General features: G+C 56.9%; 1 protein-coding gene across 2 annotated transcripts in view; it reads right to left on the bottom strand.

The window, feature by feature from the left end:
* Positions 1-380: 380 nt before the first annotated feature.
* The window catches only part of EDAR (ectodysplasin A receptor), a 52297-nt gene continuing 26539 nt past the window's right edge, over positions 381-26138 (bottom strand). The window contains exons 2-12 of one of the 2 annotated variants that reach the window (XM_070798749.1): positions 19696-19764; positions 19012-19134; positions 18410-18591; positions 13525-13610; positions 7807-7893; positions 6417-6545; positions 6262-6336; positions 6082-6154; positions 5264-5423; positions 4058-4118; positions 381-2617 (exon numbers count right to left, since the gene is read on the bottom strand). In XM_070798749.1, the coding sequence (XP_070654850.1) occupies positions 2295-2617; positions 4058-4118; positions 5264-5423; positions 6082-6154; positions 6262-6336; positions 6417-6545; positions 7807-7893; positions 13525-13610; positions 18410-18591; positions 19012-19134; positions 19696-19746 (1350 nt within the window). In that variant the 5' untranslated portion in view covers positions 19747-19764 and the 3' untranslated portion in view covers positions 381-2294. The remainder of the gene's footprint in view (positions 2618-4057; positions 4119-5263; positions 5424-6081; positions 6155-6261; positions 6337-6416; positions 6546-7806; positions 7894-13524; positions 13611-18409; positions 18592-19011; positions 19135-19695; positions 19765-26138) is intronic. The other variant, XM_070798751.1, reaches the window with a different exon arrangement.

Genomic DNA, 26138 nt, shown 5'->3' with positions numbered 1-26138 from the left:
AGAAGGGAACTAGAGAATACTCCAGTATTCTTGCCTGGAGAATTCATGGACAGAGAAGCCTGGCAGGCTACAGTCCATGGGGTTGCAAAGAGTCAGACATGACTGAGCGACTTTCACGTCCCCAAGTTAGGGAACCGCCGGGTAGCCTGGCTGGACAGTGATCACTGGAGCGGCAGTGCCCGCCTGGGCTCCTGCTCCAACCCCTTGGCTCCCACTGATGAGGAGGCAGCCCTTGTTGGGGGGACAAAGCCAGATGGGACTCCCATAGCACATCACACACAGGTGACAGCCAGGAGCAGAGCCACAGACCTGCCTACCCACACCGCCCCCAACCCCCGCCCCCACCCCCTCCCCCAGCCAATCCCTGGAAGCCAGGGGTCTTCTTGTTATTAGTTTATTGAAATTGTAAAACATAATAAGTTATATAAACAGACCTAGACACAAACATTGACAATGAAGATTCCACTGGCCAGGGCCCACAGCTCTGGCCGAGGTGATTTCTGAGTGTGTTTATTTCAGCAGGAACAGTGGCTGTGGCCATACAGGACAGCAGGGGGAGCCCAGCTTCGCTCGGTGAGAGTCCTTGTAGACTCAGTGATCTGAACCCATCATGTAGGCTCAAGCCCTCCAGAGTGGTTCCTGCCTGGGTTTGTCTCCAGGTAAGCAGATGACGAAGGACTGAGTCACTGTCAGGACAAACTCCCTGCACATGGCGGGCTGAGCCCCCAAGACAGGCCTGGCACCGCCGGCCCTGTGGCCGCCCGCTCTACCTCCTCTGACGTCCGCAGCCTCAGAGAAGGTGGCTTCAGCAGCAGCAGCAGCACAGAGCCGGGATTGTGCCAAGGGGCCACGGGGACTGAGGGTAACCAGGCTGTGTGTGAGTGTGCCCTGAGGGGCACAGCAGGCCGACACCACAGACAACAATGGTGTTAAATGGCCACATGTTCTGCGTTCAGGGCCGGAGGTTGCGTGCCGCCCTCCGCATACACCTGGTTTCCTCCCCAGAAGCATTTGTCAGTCATGGGACTTGTCATTTCACAAAAGTATAAGCCAGAGACTGGTTTCAATTTAGGAACAACAGGGTCAGGTCTGTCCCTGGGGGCTGAGCAGAGAATTCACAGTTAAACACCCTCAACCTGCCTGATCACCCCTGGTTCCTGGTTCTGGCCACAGCAGATGTCCTCAGAGAATTTGCCAGAACAAAGCTGTTAAGCCCCTCTCTCAGTGTCTGCCGGATACTTAAAGTTACTGTGAGAACTCAGTTCTGTTTTCATTCCCGTTTCCCCTACAGCTCACAGTGCACTCACATCCATGGAAGGCCTGGCATGGTCTCCAGACCTCCTTCAGATCTGCTCACCCCAACTTTACTTTCTCTGACTTAGAATCACAGAATAACCTATTTGCAGAAGAGAAGCAAACTGAGCCCTGGGAGGGGAAGAAATCGGCCCCTGTTGGCACGAGCAGACCAGGTCCCCACGGCTACAGACCCCACGTTCCCTGAGGGGCTCAGAAGGCCCACGAGGCACATCCCTGTCCAAGACCCTCTGGAGCCTGAGGGTTCCATGGCTGTTTCCCTTTCCAAGCAGAGCCAACCCCTCATTTCTGTTTGAAGCAAACAACTTGTGTCCCTGAGCACTACTGCCCCAGAGGGTCCAGTCCGCTCGAGAAAGAAAGCAGAGGCAGTTCAGGGACCCCGGGTCCTGAGGCTGGATTTGTGCAGCACTGAGTGAAGCCAGGAGGCTGCCCTTGATTGGACATCCGTGGGAGGCAGGCATCCTGCAGGCAGAAGGGCCTCGGGGACAGTGAGCCCGGGGTCCCGCAGGCGGTGCAGACCCTCACTGAGCCTGGAGCGGGAGGACGTGGTGCCTCTGCAGCCTTTTCCCAACCTCAGAGCTGCGTTCCTCATGGGGTGCCCCCACCCCCCCCCAGGGAAGCAGCTCCCCCAAGCTGTGCCCCCGTTCCCACACCCCCTTGGGCTGTGTGCGGTCTTCCAGAAAAATATGTCCCCTGGGGCGGTGAACTCCCCACAGGACAGATAGGCTTCACTGTGTCCTCCAGGCACCGCTGGTGCACGCCGGGCAGTGCCAACCGCATCCATGGAGGAGCAAGTGGGGCGGGCCAGATAGATGCACACAGACCCACTGCACCTGGTGAGGCCAGTGTAACCTCATGTCCACACGGATCTTCTATCTGGTTAGACTGGGAGACAGGCCTGTGTCCTCCTGTTCCTCGGACCAGCGAGGTGCCCCTGGTGTGCAGAGGGGACAGCCTAGCCTTGGGGACTGCGGCCCTGCTCAGGATGCAGGGGGTGGCGGGGCAGCAGGTGGCGGGACCCCCACCCACTCCAGGATGTCCGCACACAGGGACTCTACAGCGTCCAGCCGCTCAATCTGCACCAGCTTGGTGAGAAGCTCGGGGATGCTGTAGCCGGCCGTACTGATGCGGTCAAACAGCTGCAGCCCGTCTGTCATGCCACCAATCTCGTCCCGCTTGAGCCCAAAGCTCTCGGCCAGGTGGCGCCACGTCTTCACCACCGCCTTCTCCGAGTTGTACGTGGCACTGAGCATCCGGCTGGTCTTCTCCAAGCAGTCGAAGGGCAGCTCCGTGGGGCTGAGGCCTGAGGGACAAAGAGCCACGTCAGACGTCAGCAGAAGTGTGACACCCTTGAACAGGATTTATAGAACCTTTTTTAAAATCGTAAAATATAACACAAATTGCAGAAATCCACAAAGAATGCATGCTTCAGGCGAACAATTCCTGGGACACTGCCAGCCACACTCGAAGCCTGTCCATTCCCCTGACCCCAGCAGCTCCATCGGACGCAGCCAACCTAGTCAGGTGACCCTCCCAGTATCAGGTCCCTTTAGGGGACCAAGGTCATTCTTAAAAGGTGCTCCAAGGACAGTCCTGCATGGGTCACCTGAGCCACATCAGTGCCCTAGCGGTCCTTGGACCCTGCTATATGTTAGACTCAACCAGGAAGTGTTCACTCCACGCTTTCCCCTCTTCCTCCTTCTAAGTACAGCTGAAAACCCACCAACCAGCACAGGTGGAATGCTCTCTTCGCAAGAAGAAAACAGACAGTATCTGCCTTCATACAGTGAAACGCCATAGGACAACCCTGGTGCCGCTCCCTCCAATGCCAGCAAAATGGGACAGGAGCCTAGGCGTCCACCCCGGGAGGCCAGGCAGGGACCCTGGCTTTCTCCTCATCCAGCAGCTGGTCACAGGCCTCCCTGCCACCACGGTGTTGGTAGAGACCACTCAGAGCAGTGGATGTCTACCCACACTCCTGCCCAGGTTGGGCTCAAAGATCCACAGCCACCTGGGAGTGACAGGGGCACCCCTCCTTGACTCAGGTATGTCAGAGGAAAGCAGACGCACAGAGGGTTCAGATGAGACCCCGAGTCTCAGAGTGTCATGTGAAACTGTTCCAGTTTCAACAGAGAGTCACTCATCACGCCAAGAACCAGGAAGACCTCAAATGCATGAAAAAAGACCATCAGTAAATGCTGACAAGGATAACAGAGATGTTAGGTTATCTGGCGAGGATTGTAAAGAAGTCCAAACCCATGCTTACCACATAGTAAATAAGGATAACATAAAAAACAAGGATAACAGAGATGTTAGGTCATCTGGCGAGGATTGTAAAGAAGTTGTGATCAAAGTACTTCAACATGTAATTACAAACATACTTGAAACAAATGAAAAAAGAATAGAATACCTTAACAAAAGATAGAAAATGTAAAGGAGAACCAAATGGAAATGTTGGAACTGAAAAAGGTAACAATCAAGATTAAAGCTCAGTGGATGAGCTCCATGGCAGAATGAAGAGGGACGAGTTAGTGAGCTGGACGGCAGAACAGACATCACCCACCTGAACAGCAGAGAGAAAATAAACTGAAACACACGTCCCTCCACACCTCCGTTGGCCTGCCCCTAGTCCCCACCACCCAAGCTGATGAGCAACTTGGAAGGCGGTTCTTCTCAGCCTCTCCTGGGACACCCAGAGTGCTGGAGGGTCCCTGGGGAGTCAAGGCCCCACACCCCCCCTTACCTTCCACAACACCACACACACTGGCATACACATCCAGTATCTTCTTCCTTCGACTCTGAATCTGTGAAAAAAGTTAGTGAAAGTCGCTCAGTCATGTTCAACTCTTTGCAGCCTGCCAGGCTCTTCTGTCCATGGGATTCTCCAGGCCAGAATACTGGAGTGGGTCACCATGCCTTCCTCTAGGGGATCTTCCCAACCCAGGAATTGAACCAGGGTCTCCTGCATTGCAGGCAGATTCTTTACCAACTGAGCTACCAGGGAATCCCAGAAAAAGTTAAGAGAGTATGAATTTTCACAAAGTGGGTGTCAGCAGCACAGGCCCACGTCTTCCATCTCCATGTCAGCGGGGGCCCTTCCTGATTCCGTGTCAGAAATGCTGAGCTACATTCTCGCCAGAACGTCAGTCACATTCACAGAAGAAAGCCCTCCCCGGCTCGGCGCCCTCAGTGTCCACGGGGCTTCTCTGCTCCACTGGACATTCAGACTCACAGACAACCAGAGGCCACATCCGGCTTCACTGGCTTCACTCTCTCCAGAAGGACGGACCCTCCGGCCCAGCTCACCAGGGGGTAGGGGTGGGGTTTCCACAGCCACAGAGCTATGCAGCCCTGTCCCTGCAGGGCGGGCAGCTGGGGGCCTGGCAGGGGGGGCGGGTGCACAAGGCCCCTTGGAGCCACCCTCTTTGGACAACTCCACAGCCCCCACCCCCAGAGGTCAGTGAACTGGGCACCAGGGCGTATTCCTGTCAAGACCCCACAGCAACTCCAACTGGGCACCTTCACCATGAGCAGTGATGCCAGGAGCAGAGCTAACAGGCCCAGGTGGGGACAGTGACCCCCCCTGGCGCACCTTGGCCCCCATGCGGGGCACGCCCAGCCTCTGGGCAGCAGGCTTGTGTGTGTGTGTGCACGCGCATGTGCATGTGTGTGCCCACATGTGCATCTTGTCTGGTTGGACCTATTCCAGTACATTTACAAGGGACTCTCCTGTCTTGTGCTGTTCCCGGCAATTTAACCTTTTTTTCTCTTGGCTCACTATTTCTTCATTTCTTCTCTCAAGCTGTATGACGAGAGAACTAACTTCCCTGTCTTTAGTCTCAGATTCTGAACCTGTCTTCTGCTGGGGCCCAAGGGAGAAACCCCCAGAGCTGGCAAGGTGCATTCAGCAGAAGGCGGCGTTTGTGGGGGAGTTGGGTGTAGGCCTTACCCCGGCCGCCCGGGTGGCAGTGGCTGACTTGTCCCTGGCCAGGTGGACCAGCGACAGCAGGCACAGCTCCGGGGGGCCCTGCCCATCTGGGGCCGGCTCCTCGTCGCTGTCCAGGCTCCGATTCAGCAACTGCTCCTTCTCTGATGAGGCGTCGTTCTCGCTGCAGAGACAGGACCATGGTAAAGGGCACCGTGCCAGTCAGCCTGGCCCGCTGCCCCAGGGGTGGTGACCGTGGGTGCAGAAACCTGTCCCTGCTTTCCCTAGCTTGTCTCTGCTTTCCCTAAAGGCTCGGGAACAGACTGCGAGGTGGAGAGACGCCACTCTGTGGGCCCAAGTCTGCACCGGGCAGACGGGCTCCCGCAGCACCAGGTCTGGCAGATGCCCAGAGTGAGGGGGAGCCGCTTTGAGAAGGAGAGGGGTTCGGGATACCCACAGGAGGTAGGCTCCAGTCACACCCTGTCCCTTGCCCAGGCCATGGCCCTAGTCATGCCCCCAAAATCATTCCACTCGGATGAAAAACAACCTATAGGCACTCTGCTTGCTTCCTGTGGTTTGGCTGAAGACTAATTCAAGAACAAAGGACCGTATGTGCTGGTGACTAGGTGACAGAGACCCAGCCCCACCCAGTGCCCACTGGAGGCCAAGACACGGAGCCAACAGCCAGTGGTTTCAGGTCCCAGGGCAGAGCAGGCAGGGGCGTGGGCACTGAGGACCCTGGGCCACCGCCCCCACCCTGTGTCCCCCACAGGCCCAGCTCCCCTTCCTGCTCGGACCCCAAAGACCCCCCCCAGTTCAGCCGGGCTGCCTCCCTGACTCACCTCTTAGCCGATTTGGCTGGAGCCGCCGTCAGCTTCTCAAATTCGTCCTTCTCGGAGAAGATCACCACGTTGTCTGTGGGGGTGGGAGGGAGGGGGGGTCAGGGCCCGGCCTCCTTAGGGGTTGGGGGGCATGCTCCAGCCCCCCACCTCCTACTGTGGGCTCCAGGGGCTGCTGCCCACCTTTGGCCTCTTTCTTCTCCTCTTCCTCGCTCACGGGGGCTTCTGGGCTCTTCACGGGGGCGCTGGGGCAGCAGGCTGAGGGGACAGGGGGCATGAGTGGCCAGCTGGCATCAGGGGGAGGGGGCTGGTGAGGGGTGTGGGGGGCGGGGCAGTACCTGGGGCGGACGGCCTGGCCTTCAGGATGTAGAACATGATGATGAGGACGATGGCGACGGCCATGGTGAAGATGGTGGACATGGCAATGACCAAGGCGGTGGCCAGGTGTCCTTGGCCTGAGAGCTCTGCTGTGGTCGGGAGAGAAGGCCATGCCTCAGGGATCAGGCCCCCCTGCCCCGCCAGGCTGTGGCCCGGTAAGCAGGGGCCCTGCCACCAAACCCTCCAGCAGACCATTGGAATTCAAAACCCCAGCTTCGCCCGAGCACTGAGCCCTGTACACCTGCTCTGGCCATCACATCGGGACCACCAGTCCAGCCCACGCTGGTCAGCAGCAGCAGACCCTGAGGGTGCTCTCTGGGTGTCTGACATTGGTTCTGTTTCTTTGGGTACCAAGCAAGTGGACTGGAGGAAGGGGGGCCCACGAGCTAAACTGTCCTGAAGACAGTTTAGTCCAAGACTTTTTCCCCGCAAAGCCAGGTAGAAGCATCACCTCCAAGGGTAGGCTCTCGGGCTGGTTCCAGCATCTCATGCGGCCTTGGGCTCTGTGTGATCAGGGCCCACCAGCTGAGACAGCATGGGGACCTCCCCTTTCTTCCCCTGCTCAGCGCCCTGCCCGCATCTCCCTAGGAAGGGAGACCTGTCCTGATTCTCTGAGGGAACGAAGCAGGATCCAGCCCCCCACCCAAATGGAAGGGACCCCATCCAGGTGTCTGGACCTCAAGGAAGTCTCCCCGCTTTAAGTGGGCAGTGGGCACGTGTCCCCCGCCACCCAGGTGGGGTGTGTCTGGAAGCAGATCTGAGTGGGCCTGGTGTCTTCCCCTCGTCTGTGGGGTGCCACCTCTGTCCTGAAGGAAGTGAGTCTAGAACCTCAGCAGAGGCCCTGCCCTGATGCTCCCCATGGATGAGGGCAAGGGTCCAGCTGGCAGGCTGTGCCCTGGGACTCTGAAGGTGCCTGAGCCCGAGACCTGGGCCCGAAGGTGCTTTCAAGCCGGGCGGAGTGGGAGCACTGCGAGGGAGGGCCCAGCACCCAGTTTTGCTCCAAGAGAAAGTGAGGCCAGGGCCCTGCAGCCCCACCCCTGAGGACTTAGGGGTGAGTAAAATGTGAGGTCAGCAGGTTTACTTAAAGCCATCAAGGCTCATCTGAGTCAGGCCCAAAGCCCAGGGGGCTGACGTCCCTCCAGCCCCTACCTCGTGTGCCCGGATCACCAACGTGGTCGCCGTGACCCCAACATCTGTGGAGGGACTGGTCCCCTCTCACAGAGAAATCACTAACTCCCAGTGTGGTTGTCACGTGAGGGAAGTGAGGGAGGTGGGAGGTCCCGTCCTGCTAGTCGCCTGTCTCCCCTCACCCCCATCTCCCGCTGGGGCCGGCACCTGTGCTCCCCTTACCTTTGTGGGCAAGCTGCGGCGGGGATAGGGTGCTGCTGCCAGGCGTGCGGGGGAAGTTGGCAGAAACTCCCGAGGAGGCTCCCACACCTGCAGGGACAGCAGTGACCGATCGTGGGTCCCTCAAGAGACCCCCATTGCCCCAGCCTTGGAGACAGAGCGCAGGCTGCAGGGGGAGCCCTGGCTCCAGGGACCCAGAGTCCTCATGAGGAAGATCCTCATGAGGAAAGGGCTGGGCCGGCAGTACCTTCATCCCCGAGAGCCCCTGACCTTGCCAGCTCCTTGCTTCTTACACTGGACACATGGGGTCACACCTGCTCAGTCCAAGATTCAGACTTGGTCCCCACGAGCAGGTGAGGGGCAGGTGTGCACGTGAGTTTGGGGGGACACCAGAGCGGTTCCTTCCATTAATCAAACAGGAATGGAGTGTTAATACTTTTAATACACACTCACGATCAAACATTGGGAAAACATCAGAACATGAGAGAAGCGAAAGGTTCACCCACAGCCTTGAGGTCTAGAGTTGACATTTTGATGGATTTTTCTCCAGGATTTTCCTTTGAGAAGTTTCCAAAATAGTTGTGACCAAGTGGTGTTAGAACAGAAATGAAGTTTCCTTCCCTTTAACCGTGATTCATAAACTCAGCTCCATTGTAAGAGGTGTCTCCCAGCAAGGGTGACTTGGAATCTGGTTCTGTGGTCAGCGGAGCCACAGGCAGGCTGCCCTATCAAGTCGCCCGATGGTGGGCCTTTCTTAGGCAGGACTTGAGGTTTGGGGTTAGTAGGGAGGATCTCATTTTGTTTACCATCCATGGGGTTGTGAAGAGTCGGGCGTGACTGAAGCAGCCTAGCACATGAGGTCTTGTTCTCATGTCTCCTCCTGTCTTGCTTTTCTCTCTGGGTCTGGGGACATTCGTGCCACAGGTTTGCCTGAGTGGGGACAGTGAGCCCCATGTCCAAGGCCGGCCCCCCTGCCTTGGGGGACCTGGACCTGGGCAGTGCCTGGGGCCTCTGGGGAGAGCAAATTTCTACATCACAGCTCCAGGGGTGGTGGCGGGGAGACTCCCGGCTGAATCTTCCACACCTCTGTCTATGTCCAGCAAGCAGACCGGGAACTGATCTTCTCGCCTTTTAAAGCCAGCAGGAAACTACAGATACCAGAGGGCGGAGGCCAGGAAGGATGGCAGGCTGGGGACTGCCGCCAAGTGACCATGCTTCTGTTAGAAAATGAACTGTGTGGCGAGCACTGAGGGGGCGGGGCGGGGCGGGGCGGGGCGGGGCGGGGCCCTCCCAGCAGATGCTCCCCCACACCAGGATGGCCTTGCTGGGGGTGGGGGCACACAGTCCCCCCAGCCATGCTCCCCTACCAGGGTGGCCTTGCTCATCCTTGGAATGCTGCCAGCTGGTCTGATGTCCGGACCAGAGGCGTCTTGGCTGGAGATTTTGGCTCCTGTAGCCCAGCTCCTTCACCCTCTGAGCACCTGGCCTTTGCCCTTTGCCCTCCGTCACTGTCGGGGCTGCCCCCAGCTCTCCACACACAGCAGGGAGGCCCATTCCCCAGGCTGCCTGCCTGCGGAGGGCAGGCCTTTGGGTGAGTCTTAGCGCTCCTGACAAGAGGGCGGGGCTGAGGGCGTGGGGGCCATGGTGGGCCCTTCACACCCCCCGGAGCCTGGGGCGCTGAGCTGCCAGGGCCGCCCAGAGCCCATGTAGAGGCTGCAGTGAGGCGACAGCAGGTGGTGGGGCGGTGTGGGGAGGGACCCCAGGCGAGTCTCTCCTCCTCTCCTGGGCTCCCGCGCGTGTCCAGAGCCTTTCCCCCGCCCCACCCCCCAGTTCACGACGCATCTCATAACTGAAATGAGATTTAAGCGGGACTGAATTGATTCTGCCTTCTCTCTCAGGGCAGCTTCAAGCACCAGCCAGTTTCCTCTCAAAAGCAGACTGTTCCCTGGGAACCAGGCCGACCTGTGTGTTTGAGGGACTTAAGGCAGCTGAAGCCGCATCTCAGGAAAACAAACGCCCATGGACTCTGTGTGTGGGTGTCTCTCGTCTCTGTCTGTTCCTGTCCCTTTCGGCTGGGCTTGCCCATGGGGCGGTGACAGGCTTGGGGACACAGACGCGCCCGGGCCTGTGGTCTAGAGACAGCCAGAGCTGCCAGCGGCCAGGCTTACGAAACGCCTTTGCCCCCGACAGGCAGGGCTGGCACACAGTGACACATCCCTGTGCCCTCGGGTGCCTGCGCCCCATCAGGTGGCAGCTGGGCCTCTGCCCCGATTTGTGGTTTCCCAGGGGCCTCCAGCTGGCATTGCCTGTGCAGCTCTGAGCTCCTCACGGACCCAGGGGATCAGACACAAGGCCTGCCCTGAGCACATCTGACAGTGGAGGATGCTGTGTGGCTGGGGGCACCTCTGTGGGGGGAGCCCTCAGGACAGCCCGCTGGACCCTGCGCGGCCCTGTGAGGGCTCACTGGGCATGGGTCTTCAGTGTCAGGGGTTTTGGTCCATCCAGCACATGTCTCCTGGGCTGGATGCTGAGGTGAGAATGTCCCTAGGTGTTGGGTGGTCGCCAGGTCTGTCCCCCGTCCACAAGGCTTCCTCTTGGAAGGAAGGAGCTCTTAAGGACCAAAGAGAGGCATATTGTAACAGGGGTGGGCGAGGCCAGAGAGCCCAGACAAGGTCTGTCTGCAAACAGAGCAAGTTCTACTCAGCAGCGATGAGTCAGGAGCTGGCTGGGGGTAGGGTGGGGTGGGGGGCAGTGAGTTGTCATCCACTGTCCTCTGGGGTCTTTGAGTACCAGGCACAGGGCTGGATGCAGGAGTCACTAGGGCCCCTGGTCTGTTAACCCTCGCAGGCTGTGGGCAATGGTTTGTATTAGAGTCCAACCAGGGCTCCTCCATGTAGGTAACAGTTTGGATTTTTAAAGACACTTTATGGATTCTTACAGGGTGGCCCTGGTGCAGAGGCTGAGGCAATAGCAGAGCCATCAGGACCTGGCTGCTCACAGGGGATGCATCTCGGGCCCCGGGATCTGCTGCTATGCCCATGACAGGAGCTAGCAGTAGATGTGCACAACTGGCGGAGAAATTCAGTCTCATGAACAGCTGGAATTCAGCCGGCCGTGGGGGCCCAGGCGTCACCTCCTCATGGTACCACTAGGGGGCGTGAGGACGGACTGGCTGGTGCTCCTGGACTTGGCTCCAGGCCTCCTTCCCTGGAACGGCCCCTCCTTGACCCCGGCCCGAGAGGAAGGTGCCTGCTGCCCTGTCCATGCAGCCCACAGGCCGTCAGGTGATGAACTTGCCCTGAACCGGGCTCCTCGGGCACCTTCTTGCCCACAACGCTGGACGGGCAGGTGGATGAGAAAGCTGTGCCCAGTCAAGGATCTCCCCAGGAGTAGACGCTGTCACAAGGCCCCACCCTGCACTTCTCCAATGGTCACGGCACACCGGGAAGGGGGAGCAGCCCAGGGCTCCGGCCTCAGGACATCTTCTCGGGGCCTGGCCGCTCCGGCCCTGAGATGTGGGGTCCATGCCACACTCTCTCCTGTGATCTTTAGGGTCCACTGTCAGCAACCTGGGGTGTTGGGGGGCTGACTTCTCAGGGGGCCAGCCCAGGTGATCACGTCCAACCAGAGGCAGCATCCAGGTGGGAGGGGCTCGAGACCCCTGACACTGGGCCCAGGTGGGCAGCCCCGGGGCCCAGAGACCTGACTGACCCCTGGTTTTCCTAGAGTGGGCCTCCTGGCAGCTGGTCAGTTGGTCACAGTCAGCCTTTCAGGCCTGTCTGCTGACCCTTGAGCAGGAGCCCAGGATGGAAGGTGAGTGCAGAGGGAGGGGCAGAGCCCATCCTGGAGACCACAACCCAAGCAGGCTCCACTGCCCACATCGGCCTGTGAAGCTTCACTGAATGAATCGCCCCATTTCCCAGATGGACAAACAGAGGTCAGGTGACTTCCAAGGTTGCCAGTGGGACTCCAGGTTCCTGAATTCGGCCTCACTTCCTTGCTGACCTCCTTCAGGACCAGATCCTGTGAGCTCACTCCTGGGGGCCTGGCTGGGGCTGTTCTTTAGATAAGCCATAAATTATGGGCTGAGCCGAGGACTCTCCACACAATGGGCCTCATGTTGAAGGAGAGAAGGGGGCTCCTCCCAGGCTGAGAGCTCTCTGGCTGCGGGTGTCTAGCACGGTCTTGCCTGAATAAGGACACAGGCCCCGTGACCTTTTAGATGAAGGCCCATGGGGAGGAGCTGCATGAACCCCACATTCCATCCTTAGTGGGTAGGGGTGTTCAATGTCTTCCAGGACAGGATTGCATGCCAGAGCTCCCTGGGACAGGATCGAAGCCGGCCACACCACGTCCTGTGGGCAGCCCCAGGCCTCTGTGTGTTCAGTTGCTTAGCCTGTCCGACTCTTTGTGATCGCATGGACGGCAGCCCGCCAGGCTCCTCTGTCCATGGGATTTCCCAGGTAAGAATACTGTAGTGGGTTGCCATACCCTCCTCCAGGGGATCTTCCTGACCCAGGGATCAAACCTGCATCTTTTGTGTCTCTTGCATTGGCAGGCGGGTTCTACACCACTGAGCCACCAGGGAAGCCTGGGCCTCCTCTAATTTATGAATTAATTAGCATGATCGATGGACGTGAGTTTGAATGAACTCCAGGAGTTGGTGATGGACAGGGAGGCCTGGCGTGCTGCAATGCATGGGGTCGCAAAGAGTAGGACACAACTGAGCGACTGAACTGAGCGTCTTGCTGGGTGGGAATGTTCCGCTTTAAAGACCCACAAACTGTCCTTCTCAGGTTCATCTGTTTAAGGACTTTGGGAGGGAGGGAATGCCTTCCATGCAGGCATCAGTCCTGCCCCACAGCCCCCGCTGCCCGTGGCCCTGCCATCCGGAGCATCTCTCCCAGAGGATCTCAAAGCAGGAAAGGCACCACTGTCTCCTCTTGCCCTCCTCCCTTCCTCCTGGTGCTTCAGGCCCTCCTAAGAGTCTTGTCTCCTCGACAAGATACTGTGAGAAGATGGGGAGGGCAGGGTCTCATGGAGAACCAGGAGGGCAGGGCCCCCGTGTGGACCTTGGAACTCCCGTGAGTGGGAGGGGGGCCCCAGTGCTGGACCGGACTCCCCCTTCCCTCCCAGTCGTCTTGTCTTCCATCTGTCCACCTGTCCCACCTCATCCATGTCTCCCGACCACAGACACAGGAGGCCATCTGCCACCTTCTCTGAAGCAGGGGGCCCCAGCCCTTCCTCCTAAATAGGCACCCACGAGCATCAAACCAGAGTTAGGGTAGGAAGAAGGCAGCCGGAGGTGAGGCCAAACCGAGGGCCTCAGTGTTTATGTCACGTGCCCTGTGGTCACTCTGCAGGCTTCCCTTCAACACATGTTGAAACATTGCGTGTGAGAACTTACAACTGCTGAGCGCTTTGCAGTTCTCAGCAAAACACCTTGGTGCTGTGGGTGTTTGCAAGGATCGTGAGAGATGGATGGTTCAGATTTTAGCGCCCCCAGAAAACTCAGGCTCACAGAGGTCCCTCAACTGGTGTCAGCCCCCGTCTGATGTGTAGTTCTACCACCCAACCCTCCCCCGCTCCCAGGGACCTGTTGCCCACCCGCCGGCCCTCGGGAGCATCTCTGTGTCCCCGCTGTCCGGAGCCAGCTTACGGCTCCCAAGTCAGGAGAGGTGTCAGGGTTGCATCAGGACCTTGGACGGGGCAGACACTCACATTCCTTGGTGTTGGGGGGTGCCAGCAGGCAGGAGTAGCATACTAGGCCATAGATGTTCCTCGGTCTGTTTTCCAGCATGTAGTAGCTGTGCAGGCGGGGCAGGGGGGAGACAGAGCAGACAGGTGAGCGGCCCGTTCCACGGCTTATTCTCTGACCATCATAGCCAGGCACGGGGTGGGGGGCATGCCCCAAGAAGGAGGTGTGGCCCCCCCACAAGGGTATAGCCTGCAACTGGGCAGAGTTATGGGCAGGGGTGTCTAGGAGCTCCCAGGACCTCCTGGAAGAGCTGGACACTTGCTGACTGGGATGGAGTGGGGCTGGCTGGAGGGCGTGGCTGCAGCAGAGACCTTGGCCCTGTCTAGGGTGGTCAGGGCAGAGGGCCTGAGATGCAGCCAGGTCACAACCAGAGTCACCTGCCTCCTCCTCAGGTGAGGACACCTGGTGAGCTCACGATGGGGCTGTATCTCTCTACCAGAAGGTCAAGGCGTTCAAGTATGGCTGTCCACAAGACTTCACACCCAGAAAGCTCCCTCCTGCCATGTCAGCCTGCCAGCCGTGACCCTGCCACCCCTGGGGCCTTTCCAAAGGTCTGTGCCTGCTTCCACTGAGGTCCCCCAGCCCCCAGAGGACTCTGCCTCTCTGGGCCCGCATCCTATAAACACCCGAGGTGTTCACATCAGGAGATGTCGGTGAGTAAAGAGCTGCTGGCGGTGTTGTCCCTTCATACGACTCAAGATGAAAACTCTCTGCCCTCTGCTGGGTCTCTCTGTGGTTGTTTTCTAATCTCTTGTTTATCAGCTGTGTGCACCTGGCCCCATGACAGGGGGGTGAGGCTGGGGGGACTGTAGCCTTGAGGGCTGGACCATCAGCAACCCTACTGTGCCCATCACCGCCTGCCCTTCCTCAAGAGCCTTTTATCCTCAGACCCTGTGCATCTTGTAAACAGGAATTAGCCAGTCTCAGAACACCCTCCAGAGGAGCCACACCAGGCAGGTTTACACATAGGCTCTCACATGCACGCTTTGCTGCTCTGGGAGCCACCTGCAGGAACACCTGCTCAGGGTGCCAGGCCAGCCCCCCACAGCTTCCAAGCGATGGTGGTCGCTCCTGACCCCTCCCCACAGCCTGTGCTGGGCACCTCAGGGAGGTGGGGGAGGGGTCCACGGGGCCAAGGCTCCCACACAGAAGCTCCCAGGTGAGGCTGCTCCCCACCCTGCAACTCCCCTCTATCTTTCTGGCTCAGAGGCCCCTCCTAGGGGAGGGGCCTCTGAGCAGTGCCCAGCTCCAGCGGTGTGATGAGCTGAACAGCCCCAAGACCAGGTTTGCAAGGTTCCAGCATGTTCCTCCGGGAGCCCTCTGGGCATCCTCTAACTGGGCCTGAATTCGACCCTTCACTGGTTTCTGGGGCCTGTGGTGCACAGAACCGCCCAGTTGTTGGGTTTCTCTTTTCAGGGCTCACTTGGCCTGTCCTGGGCGAATGGGGGTGTGAATGCCTGTTCAGCAGCTTCAGCAGCTTTCCCGATCCAATGCCGGGTGCTCACATAGAGCTCTGGGGCCCTGTCTTTCTGTAAAGCCTAGATTTCTCATGCTCTGGTCTATACTGTGACTTTCCCTAGTTCTTTCTTCCTTCTTCTCCTGTTCCTCAAAGGTTGATTAAGATGAGGAGCCCAAGACAAAACTAAGGTTCAGATGGGACCTCTAGAATCTTCTTCCACATCCACAGGGACGTAGCTTCTTCCCAAAGACCTGCTTCCCTGGGGGGCTCCTAGGCTCCCTTTCCCCTCTCTTGAGCAGGCGGGTAGAAGCCACCATGAACCTCACCCCATCCTAGGGGTCCAGCAGGGAGTGGACGCTGTCAGTGAGAGCTTGTCATGGGGGAGGCAACACCCAGGGAGGCCTCCTAGAGCTCTGACCCCTGGCCTCCTCTATGGCCTTTCTCCACACGAAAGCATGTGGACAGCTCACTCTTAAGACGGGGTTTTTTTTTTTTTCACCCATTTGACAAATATGGGTCCTCTGTGTCAGAGCTTGTCAGACAGATACCTGGACACAGAAGTCTGCAGCTCAAGAAGTGTGTCTGAACCAAAGACCAGAACCTGGAGAGACTGGAGGTGGGGTCAGTCAACAGCAGAGATGGTGGTGGAATTGGAGGCTCCCTAGCAACATATCTGAACTGAGGTTATTTTCTGCAAGCTTAAGATAGCTCCTCATGTTAAAGGGTCTTTCACTTTCAGTTTGTTTCTCCCTTGGAGGGTCTTTCTGCATTTCCTTTTTCTTATAGACTAATGCCCAGTGCTCTCGTTTGGGTATATTCTTATTTTCTATCTCCTCTTAACTCAATACAGTGGTTCGGAGGGGGTGAATAACAGGTGACAAACTGGCTACAAGATTTGGTGCAGTGTTCAAAATGCTGCTGCTGCCATGACCACCACCATCATCACCTCCACCACCACCTCCATCATCACCATGACCACTGCCATCACCACCTCCATCATCACCATGACCACCTCCATCATCATCACCATGACCATCTCCATCATCACCTCCACCACCACCTCCATCATCACCATGACCACCTCCATCATCATCACCATGACCACCTCCATCATCACCTCCACCACCACGTCTATCATCACCATGACCACCTCCATCATCACCTCCACCACCACGTCTATCATCACCATGACCACCTCCATCATAATCATGACTACCTCCATAATCACCTCCACCACCACCTCCATCATCACCATGACCACTGCCATCACCACCTCCATCATCACCATGACCACTGTCATCACCACCTCCATCACCACCATGATCACCTCCCTCATCACCTCTACCACCACCTCCATCATCACCATGACCACTGCCATCACCATCTCCATCATCACCATGATCACCTCCATCATCACCTCCACCACCACCTCCATCATCGCCATGACCACCTCCATCATCACCTCCACCACCACCTCCATCATCACCATGACCGCTGCCATCACCATCTCCATCATCACCATGATCACCTCCATCATCACCTCCACCACCACCTCCATCATCACCAAGACCACCTACCATCATCACCTCCACATCACCTCCATCATCACCATGAACACCGACATCACCACCTCCACCACCACCTTCATCATCACCATGACCACCTCCATCATTACCTCCACCACCACGTCTATCATCACCATGACCACCTCCATCATCACCTCCACCACCACCTCCATCACCACCATGATCACCTCCCTCATCACCTCTACCACCACCTCCATCATCACCATGACCACCTCCATCATCACCTCCACCACCACCTCCATCATCACCATGACCACTGCCATCACCATCTCCATCATCACCATGATCACCTCCATCATCACCTCCACCACCACCTCCATCATCACCATGACCACCTCCATCATCACCTCCACCACCACCTCCATCATCACCATGACCACTGCCATCACCATCTCCATCATCACCATGATCACCTCCATCACCACCTCCACCACCACCTCCATCATCACCATGACCACCTCCATCATTACCTCCACCGCCACCTCCATCATAATCATGACCACCTCTATCATCACCTCCACCACCACCTCCATCATCACCATGACCACCGCCATCACCACCTCCATCATCACCATGACCACTGCCATCATCACCTTCATCATCACCACTTCCATCACCTCTACCATTATCACCACCAGGAAGCCTACACCACTGCTCTTGGCAGCCCTTGGTAGCATAGGTTGTGCGGCCACCAGAGGGAGGCAGTTACCAGGTTACAGGGCTGTACTTTCCACCTCCCAAGGGGAATCTGCTGTCTTGAAAGAAGATTCTGTCTTTCAGGCTAATTATACTTTGGTTTTTATGGGAAGACTTTGACACATAACAGAATTGTGGGGGAATTATAGGAACCACATGTCTCAAATATTTCTATTGCTGTTCAGTGGTCACTAAGTTATTTCTGACTCTTTGCAACTCCATGCGACGCCCTGGACTGCAGCATACCATGCTTCCCTGTCCATCATCATCTCCTTGAGTTTGCTAAAACTCATGTTCATTGAGTTGGTGATGCCACCCAACCATCTCATCCTCTATGTATTTGTTGTTGTTCAGTCACTAAGTCATGTCCAACTCTTTGAAAACCCAGGGACTGCAGCCCACCAGGCTTCTCTGGCCTTCACTATCTCCCTGAGTTTGCTCAAACTCATGTCCATTAAGTCAGTGATGCCATCCAACCATCTCATCCTCTGTCGCCCCCTTCTCCTCCTGCCTTTAATCTTTCCCAGCATCAGGGACTTTTCCAATGAGTCAGTTCTCCCCATTAGGTGGCCAAAGTATTGGAGCTTCAACATCAGTCCTTCCAGTGAATATTCAGGGTTGATCTCCTTGCAGCCCAAAGGACTCTCAAGAGTCTTCTCCAACACCACACTTCAAAAGCATTAGTTCTTCCCTGCTCAGCCTTCTTTATGGTCCACCTCTTATATACATACATGACTACTGGAAACACCATAGCTTTGATTACAAATATTTCTATTAGTAGCTTTTTACCCTCAGTTTTTTTCCAGACTACTAAAAATACCAAAAATATCTTGGTTTTTCTTTCCTCACTCAACATGTGTTGTCTCCTTTTAAGTATTCAACGCATCTGCTTCATTTGGGTGGTCAGAGATGCTATTATGATGAGGTCCACTTAGGGACACAGACACGGAGCCCAGGTGGGCTGCCCCGCGGGTGGAAGGTGGTGGGACTCCCACCAGGAGACCTGTCCCCCTCTTCCCCCCTCTCCCGGAGCTGGAGATGTGTGACCCTCCTCCCTGCAGGACCCATGCCCCAGAAGGGGATGTGGGAGGGCGGCAGGGAGCTCACCCAGGCAAGCAGGGCCCACACTCAGCGTCGCGCTCTGTGTCCCCGGGGGTCAGCACCGTGGCGCGGAAGAAGCCCTCGCAGTCCTTGTGGCGCCGGCAGATCTGGTAGCCGCCCTTGGAGAACTTCTCCGCAGGACAGGGAACACAGCCGTAGTCCTCGTCCCTGGTGCCATAGCCGCAGGACTGGCCAGGGAAGGATGGGACACAGGTGGGTCAGCGGCTGCATTACCACGACGACCACCACGCGACCCTGAGGTTCCTATGCGCCAGGCGCACAGGCTGCTCCCAGGATCTCCTCTCTCGGGGCGTGGACTGTCCGACCCACAGCCCCCCCCCCCCTCTGATCTGAGCCGGGGGTCCCCGCTGCCCCCACCTGTCCGATGCTGCCCCTCCTGCTGGCTCCAGGATAAACTCATCAGGCCAGGCTGACGGCCCTGGGAGTGCACACTCGGCGCGAGGACCCCAAACACCGCAGCCACATTCAGGTTCCTGGCACTTAGCAGGTGCTCTGTGCAGAGCTCTTCCCAGAGGAGTGCTGTCCACCCCAGCCAGCCACGCGGGCTCCCTACACCTCGCGGGGCCGTGCTCCGGGGCGGGGCTTACCAGGTAGGGCTCCTCCCCTGGCGCGCACTGCGGACACTCACGGCACAGCCCGGTGGTCTGGTTGTAGAACTCATTCTCGCCACAGCTGGCCTCCTCCGCACCGGCCCGGCATACCAGGGACGCCTGCCTCGAGGAAGGGGCTCCTTTGGCCTCCACTCGCCCTTGGAGACCCCCACTGTCTGTGGTCAGCACCAATTGACCTCAGGAGGTTGTGGTGGAGGAGCCCTGGGGGAGGGACCCCTTCAGCTAATGACCTGGCAATCCTCGCCTGACAGTCAGAGGCTCCATCCCAAACGCTTGGCACTGGGAGCTCCCCAGACTCCCCTCAAAGCCTGGGAGGCCCCTTCCTGCAGCCCCCAGTCACAGGTGCCTCAGCTCACCGGGAGCTCGGGCTTGACTTTCCCAGCTCCCGTGGCCTAGGGTGTGGAGCTTGGCACAGGTGCACTGGGCTGGGCACCACCACAAAGGCTGGGTGAGGGGAGCTCTGAGTACAGTGACTGCCTCTGGCTCGGGGCTGGTCAGGGCTTTAGCCCTGGAGAGCCCGGTGAAGGTGGGGGCGGTGGTGTGTGATCACTGCATGGCTGCTGCACAGACAGGCTGAGAGGAACATGGCTAGAGAAGGACATGGCCAAATGGGAGCTCCCACTAGGAATACCCTGGGGCACGGGCACCCCGGCCACTTACCAGCAGGACAGGCAGCCAGGCCATCCCTGCACAGCTTCCCCTGTGGGCCATCCTGTCCCGAGGGGTCACCTGAAAGACACACTTCATCAGCAGGGGGCTGTTCCGGACCCCAGGTCCTGCCCGGCCTTATGTTCAGTCTGAGGGGCCTCCCGGAAGGTTTTAAGTTGAGCCCAGGCCCGTTGCTCCCTGGTGGCCACAGTTGGGCCACTGCTGTCCCACCAGGACTCGGGGTTTGAATTCCTGACAAAAGCACACCCTGTTCTGATGCTGGGGTAGAGGAGAAGCTTCCAGAATCAACCAGTGACTCAGACTCAAGGTCAGCTGGCCTAGCTAAGTCCCCAAGGTTGCCCCCACCCAAGTCCCCTTGGTGACCATCGTTGGTCACGGAAACCCACAATCCCCACCCGCACAGAGCAGATGGCTTGAGCCACAGCCCTGATGCTCTGGGCCTGCTCCCGTTCTGGGGACCTCATGTCTACAGTGCAGGGTCCCCACGGCCCCCGGAGAAAAGCGGCCACAAGTCGCTGTAGGGGAAAGCTGGGGGTGAGGGGAGGGTGGGGCAGCCGGACCTTCTCTCTAAACCCGCAGGACTATGCTCAGGAAGGTGTTTGGGAGAAGCACCCGGTGGGATGCTGGTCCCCGCGGGAGGGGTTTGAATCCACCAGCCTCTCAGCCTGGGGCCTCCCCTTGCTAATGGGCTCCACAAGGTGCAGGTGGGGCCGTGAGAGTTGGTGCTTGTTTGTTGTTCTGACGATCCCAGGCCCTCAGCCCAGCGGGTCCCGCTTTGTCTATAAAGTTCCTGACACACACAGCAGGTCTGTAGGGACAGCCACTGGCTTTTCAACAATGACTTTTTGCTGGGGGGGATGCAGGAGTGACCCCAGGTTGAGGGAGGCTGTGGGGAGCTATCCCTTCCAGGAAGTAGGGGTGTACACCTGAACTCTGACCAGCAGGGAAGGCTGCAAGGTTTGGGGAGGATCCCCCACCACGGCCTGGGATGCCAGGGCAAGAGGCGGCATGGAGACAGGGCCCTGGGGCCCAAGATCTTTCCGGATGGCACCCCTGTTGGCCTGTCTCTCACCCCAGTAGCGTCAGGTGGCTTTGGGGAGGGGCTAGTTTTCCGGAATCTCTTGACACAAATCCTGCCTTCTTCACTCCCCCGCACACACAGTCCTGCATTCAGAACTGTGTTTACGGTTGAAAACCCCGAGTGGACGGGGCCAGATGAAAGCGCCAGCCACCCGGCGGTGAACTCCTGGGTGTTTTCCTTCTAGCTAGGAGCAAGCTGGGGCAGGCGGGGAGTGGGGAGGCGGGCCTGCGCCTGCCAAGGTGGGCAGGGAAGGTGTACACAAAGGCCGGAACTTAGGATCAGCCCGGGGCAGCCCCGGGGTCAGGAGAGTGGATTTCCTAAATTAACAGACCTGGAACCCTGCCAAGGACCAAGCTGGGTTTCTGCCTCAGTTGATTTCTAATTATAGCTGCGCCTGGGAGGGCTTCCCTATAAACCCAGAGGGCCGGTGTAGCTCAGGGCTGTCCAGACTCCTGGAAGAGCAATGCGTGGACGAGAAACAAAATCGAGCCTGTGGTTTCGCTGCATTTCTGTCATCCACAGTGACTCCCCAGGAAGGAGGCATGTGCGGGGCCAGGATTGCAGCCATGTGGCCTGAGTATCCCTGGGTGCTCTGGAGGGGTTGTGGGTACTCTGGTGACCGGCCTGAGCCCTGGCCTCTCCTCCTAGGTTTGGGAGGGCTTTCTCAGGAGCAGCACCTTCTTCCCAGGTCCAGGATCTGCTGAGGCAGGAGGCTTGCACTCCAGTTGTGGATGTGGAGGTCAACCAGGACCAAGGCTTGAGCCACACTTGGGCCCTGTGGGTGAAGCTGGGCCTCCTGGGAGCCTCCTGGGCCTCACGTGGAGGTCAAGGATGTGGGGGGCTGCTTGGGCGAGGGGGCGCTGGGTGTGAAGCAGTCGAGCTCTCCTCTTCAGAGCAGTGCTGGGCTCCAAGGGCTCAGCAGACCAGGAGCAGGGCCTGGAGTGAAGGTGTTCCTGGAGGCCAGAGATGGCACACTTCCTCTCACCCTGGTCCAGGGACTGAGTCGGGGTCGGGGGGTGGCCGCTCAGGAAGTGTCCTGGCTCTTCAGCCACCAGGGCTGGCTGCTGCTTGGGCTGTGAATCCTGTTGGCAGGACCCGCCTCCAGGGGCATCCCAGGCGTCCCGTCCCGCCTGGTGGAGGGCTTTCCGGAAACTCCAAGAGGTTTCTGGTTCACTGATGCTGCCAGGTGGGCAGTGCCAAGATGTGAGCATCACAGGCACCTGCCAGCCTCAGGGGTTGGACAACTGGGGACATGAGTGAGATCGTAGGACCCACTTTCCTGTGACCCCCACGGCGAGACTGGGAGGAACTGGTGGTCAGAGAGAGGCCGAAGCTGGAGACTCTTGAGAGGGACCCCAGAGAGATGGAGGGTGAGGGGCTGAATGGGATGCAGGCAGGAGGGGACCACTGAGGGCATTCACACCGCATCTTGGTGAGGCCTGAGGACTCTGACAGGTAAGCAGCCTCCAGTAGGTGCCAGGTGGCAGGTGGTGTCCACATTGTCTTGTGACGTAGGAACCACATTTGTGGAAACACCTGTGTGTAATCGTCTTGAGGTCCAAGGCCTCCCTGTCTCTGCTGGAGGCTGTTCCCTCAGGGGCCTCCTGACTGCACCTCCAGACTTGCCTCTCAGGACAGACACAGGGCCCCAGCTTCTGCTTCTCATTCAGCCTGTGGGCCATGGATGCATCAGGTGGCCATTGGGTGCTCATCACAGGATGTGGGTGCAACACCAGCCATCATCTCTTCCGAGGCTAACAGAGGTCAGGGCTGATGGGCTCTCACATGCAAGCAGGAGTTTCAGGGGCAGGTAGGGGTTGATTGGACAACACAGGAGGCAGCGGGGGAGGCCCACTAAGTGGACAGGGGCTGGAGAAACCCACATGGAGGACCAAGAGGCCACAGAAGGTCCAGCCCATCAGGCCTCCCCAGGGGAAGTTGACAAAGAAGCTGGTTATTTGAGCTGAAAGATTAAAATAAGTGCCCTAGCTTCATTTGTCCATTTTCATTGAAATAATACTCAGAAAATAGATATTCTTGCACACATGGAATAAATGTAATGCCTGAAGTGTGGGTTAACTTTTGGCCCCTTGTGGCTTTGGTACCAAAGGACCCTTGCTAACACAGACAAGCATATCACACAGTCTCAATTCCTGCTGGGCATTAGCTCTTCAGAACCCAGGGAGTCAGGAAGAGCAACGAAACCGTATTCTAGACATTTCTGTTCACAGAATGTCTCTCTTTCTATGTTGCTCAGCTTTTCCTGTTTGCTTTTATTTTCCTACGTATAGACCAGCGACCACGGTAATTGTCCCCGAGGTGCTGTGCACAGCCATAGCCTCAGAAGGTCCCTAAATTCACACCAGCATTGCCATTATGATTGTCACCCCTGGTTTGGGCTTATTAGAAGCTCCTTGGTCATTCAGCAGGAGCCTGTGTTGTGTGTGCAGTGATGGAAGTGGGGCTGGACCCGGAGCAGGAAGTTCATGAGTTGAATGTGGCCAGAATTTATCCAGCCAGAAAGTTCAGCAGGAGGGCAGTTATGCTGTGCAAACCTCCTACTGTAAGACCTGTGCTTACAGAGTTCTATTCATTTGTTTCACTTAATGCCTCACAGCTGAAAGGATCTTATAACAACTGATAAGCCTGGTGAAGCTTTTAAAAAAGTCTCTACTTTATTGCCTTATCACAATCAAGGGAAAGCATTTCCAGGGTAAAATCAGGAAGGTTGCTTTAACTAAAATACATTGCTTTAGACTACAAAAGGCAAGTTTTTCTAGGATGCTTGTGTGTGCTAAGTCGCATCAGTCATGTCCGATTCTTTGTGATCCCATGGACTGTAGTCAACCAGGTTTCTCCATCCATGGGATTCTTCAGACAAGAGTACTGGAGTCAGTTGCCATTTCCTTCCTCAAGGGTGTTCATATAAACACGAAATTTTGTTGAAACATAATAGCAACTGCTCTCTAGCATTAAATATGCAGGTCGTCTATCCACATTCATCTGTCCATCCATCCATCCACCCATGCAGTGCTTATTGAAAATCTCCTCTAGACTAGGCTGAACCGCAAATTGACACGATGCCTGACAGGTGTACATGTGTGCTCGGTCGCTCAGTCATGCCCAACTCTTTGCAGCCCCAAGGGCTGTAGCCCCCCAGGCTCCTCTGTCCATCGGATTCTCCAGGCAAGAATATTGGAGTGGGTTGCCATTTCCTCCTCCAGGAGATCTTCCTGACTCAAGGACTGAACCCACATCTCTTGTGTCTCCTGCATTTGGCAGATGGGTTCTTTACCTGGGAAGACCCTCCCTGCCAGATGATGCCCCACAATTTGGTTGACCGTGAGATAAACACTGAGATAGGGAATAAGCAACAAACAAAACAACAGCAAACTGTGGGAAATTCTTCAAGAGATGGGAGTACCAGACCACCTGACCTGCCTCCTGAGAAACCTGTATGCAGGTCAGGAAGCAACAGTTAGAACTGGATATGGAACAACAGTCTGGTTCCAAACTGGGAAAGGAGTATGTCAAAGCTGTATATTGTCACCCTGCTTATTTAACTTATATGCAGAGTACATCACAGGAAATGCCAGACTGGATGAAGCACAAACTGGAATCAAGATTGCCTGGAGAAATACCAACAACCTCAGATATGCAAATGACACCCTTATGTCAGAAAGCAAAGAGGAACTAAAGAGCCTCTTGATGAAGGTGAAAGAGGAGAGAGAAAAAACTGGCTTAAAACTCAACATTGAAAAAACTAAAATCATGGCATCCGGATCCATCACTTCATGGAAACTAAATGGGAAAAAAATGGAAACAGTGGCAGACTTTATTTTCTTGGGCTCCAAAATCACTGTGGACAGTGACTGGAGCCATGAAATTAAAAGACACTTGTTTCTTGGAAGGAAAGCTATGGCAAACCTAGGCAGCATATTCAAAAGCAGAGACATCACTTTGCTGACAAAGGTCCATATAGTCAAAGCTGTGGTTTTTCCAAGTCATGTACAGATGTGAGAGTTGGATCATAAAGAAGGCTAAGCAGCGAGGAACTGATGCTTTCGAACTGTGTGCTGGAGAAGACTTTTAAGAGTCCCTTAGACAGCAAGGAAATCAAACCAGTCAATCCTAAAGGAAATCAACCCTGAATATTCATTGGAAGGACTGAGGCTGAAGCTGAAGCTCCAATACTTCAGCCACCTAATGGGAAGAGCCAACTCATTGGAAAAGACCCTGATGCTGGGAAAGATTGAAGGCAGGAGGAGAAGGGGGTGACAGAAGATGAGATGGTTTGATGGACATGAGTTTGAGCAAGCTCTGGGAGATGGTGAAGGACAGGGAAGCCTGGTGTGCTGCAGTCCATGGGGTCGCAGAGAGTCAGACAGGACTTAGCAACTGAACAACAAAGGGAGTAAGTTGTGGGTGCTGTTGGGTATCGTGTGTGGGGAGATCAGAAAGGCCGCCCTAGACCCAGAGAAGGGAGGACACCCTGCAAAGGCAGAGAGCAAGGAGGAGGGACAGCAGCTCAGGGTCACTATTCTCACCTCCTGTCTTAGCAGTGGACTGTGAGCCATCTCCTGCACTGTGTTTCAGGAAGTGGAGTAGTGCTCTCGCTCTGTGCCCAGGGACCCCTGTGCAGGTCTCCCTCCTGCTCACTGTCCTCTGTCCTTTGCTCAGCGGTGTTGGGAAGATGACCCTCCCAGCCCACCCTTCCCCCACCCCCAACAAGCCGCCCCATGCCCACCCCTGCCAGTCCAGCTTCTGCTGTGCCTGGACCCCTGGAAGGTGGTCCTTGGCCACAGCAGTTCAGCTCAACAGCACAACCAAGTCAAGGATGCAGTAGACCATTTGTGGACACAGACCCTGGAATCCCAACCACACCAGCCAAATGAGAGACACTAATTTGATGTAAGAGATCCGTTAAGTAGAGGAAATTGAAGGAAATAATCCATTGGCACCAGAATCATTAGCTTCTAAATCAGCACCAGCAGGAGGCAGCAAGAAGGAGCTGAGCCACTGCTGTTACTATCCACCCCGAGGGAACCTCAGCTGGCTCCGTCTCCAGGATGTTATCCTGGTAAATTAGGCAGCTCCCACCTGGGTGGCAGAAGCCTCCAGGGTCTCCTGACAGTGGCCTGAAGGGGAGGGGGCGGCGAGGGTAGGGCCCAGACACCCACATGCCCAGCCCGCTGCCCTGGTGCCTCCCTTTGAGACCTGGAGCCCAGACAACGAAGAGGGGTTCCTAGTGCAGGGAGGTGTAGAGGTGTGCACTCGGGCTCTCGACATCCCTGGGCTTCACCAGGTTAAGGGGAGGGAGTCAGGGCCCCCAGTGTGGGCCCCGCATGCACAG

Source organism: Bos indicus, chromosome 11 (genome assembly GCF_029378745.1).
Source record: "Bos indicus isolate NIAB-ARS_2022 breed Sahiwal x Tharparkar chromosome 11, NIAB-ARS_B.indTharparkar_mat_pri_1.0, whole genome shotgun sequence".
Lineage (NCBI taxonomy): Eukaryota > Metazoa > Chordata > Mammalia > Artiodactyla > Bovidae > Bos > Bos indicus.
The sequence above is the reverse complement of the archived record's forward strand: the minus strand, read 5'-3'. Positions and strand labels throughout refer to the sequence as shown.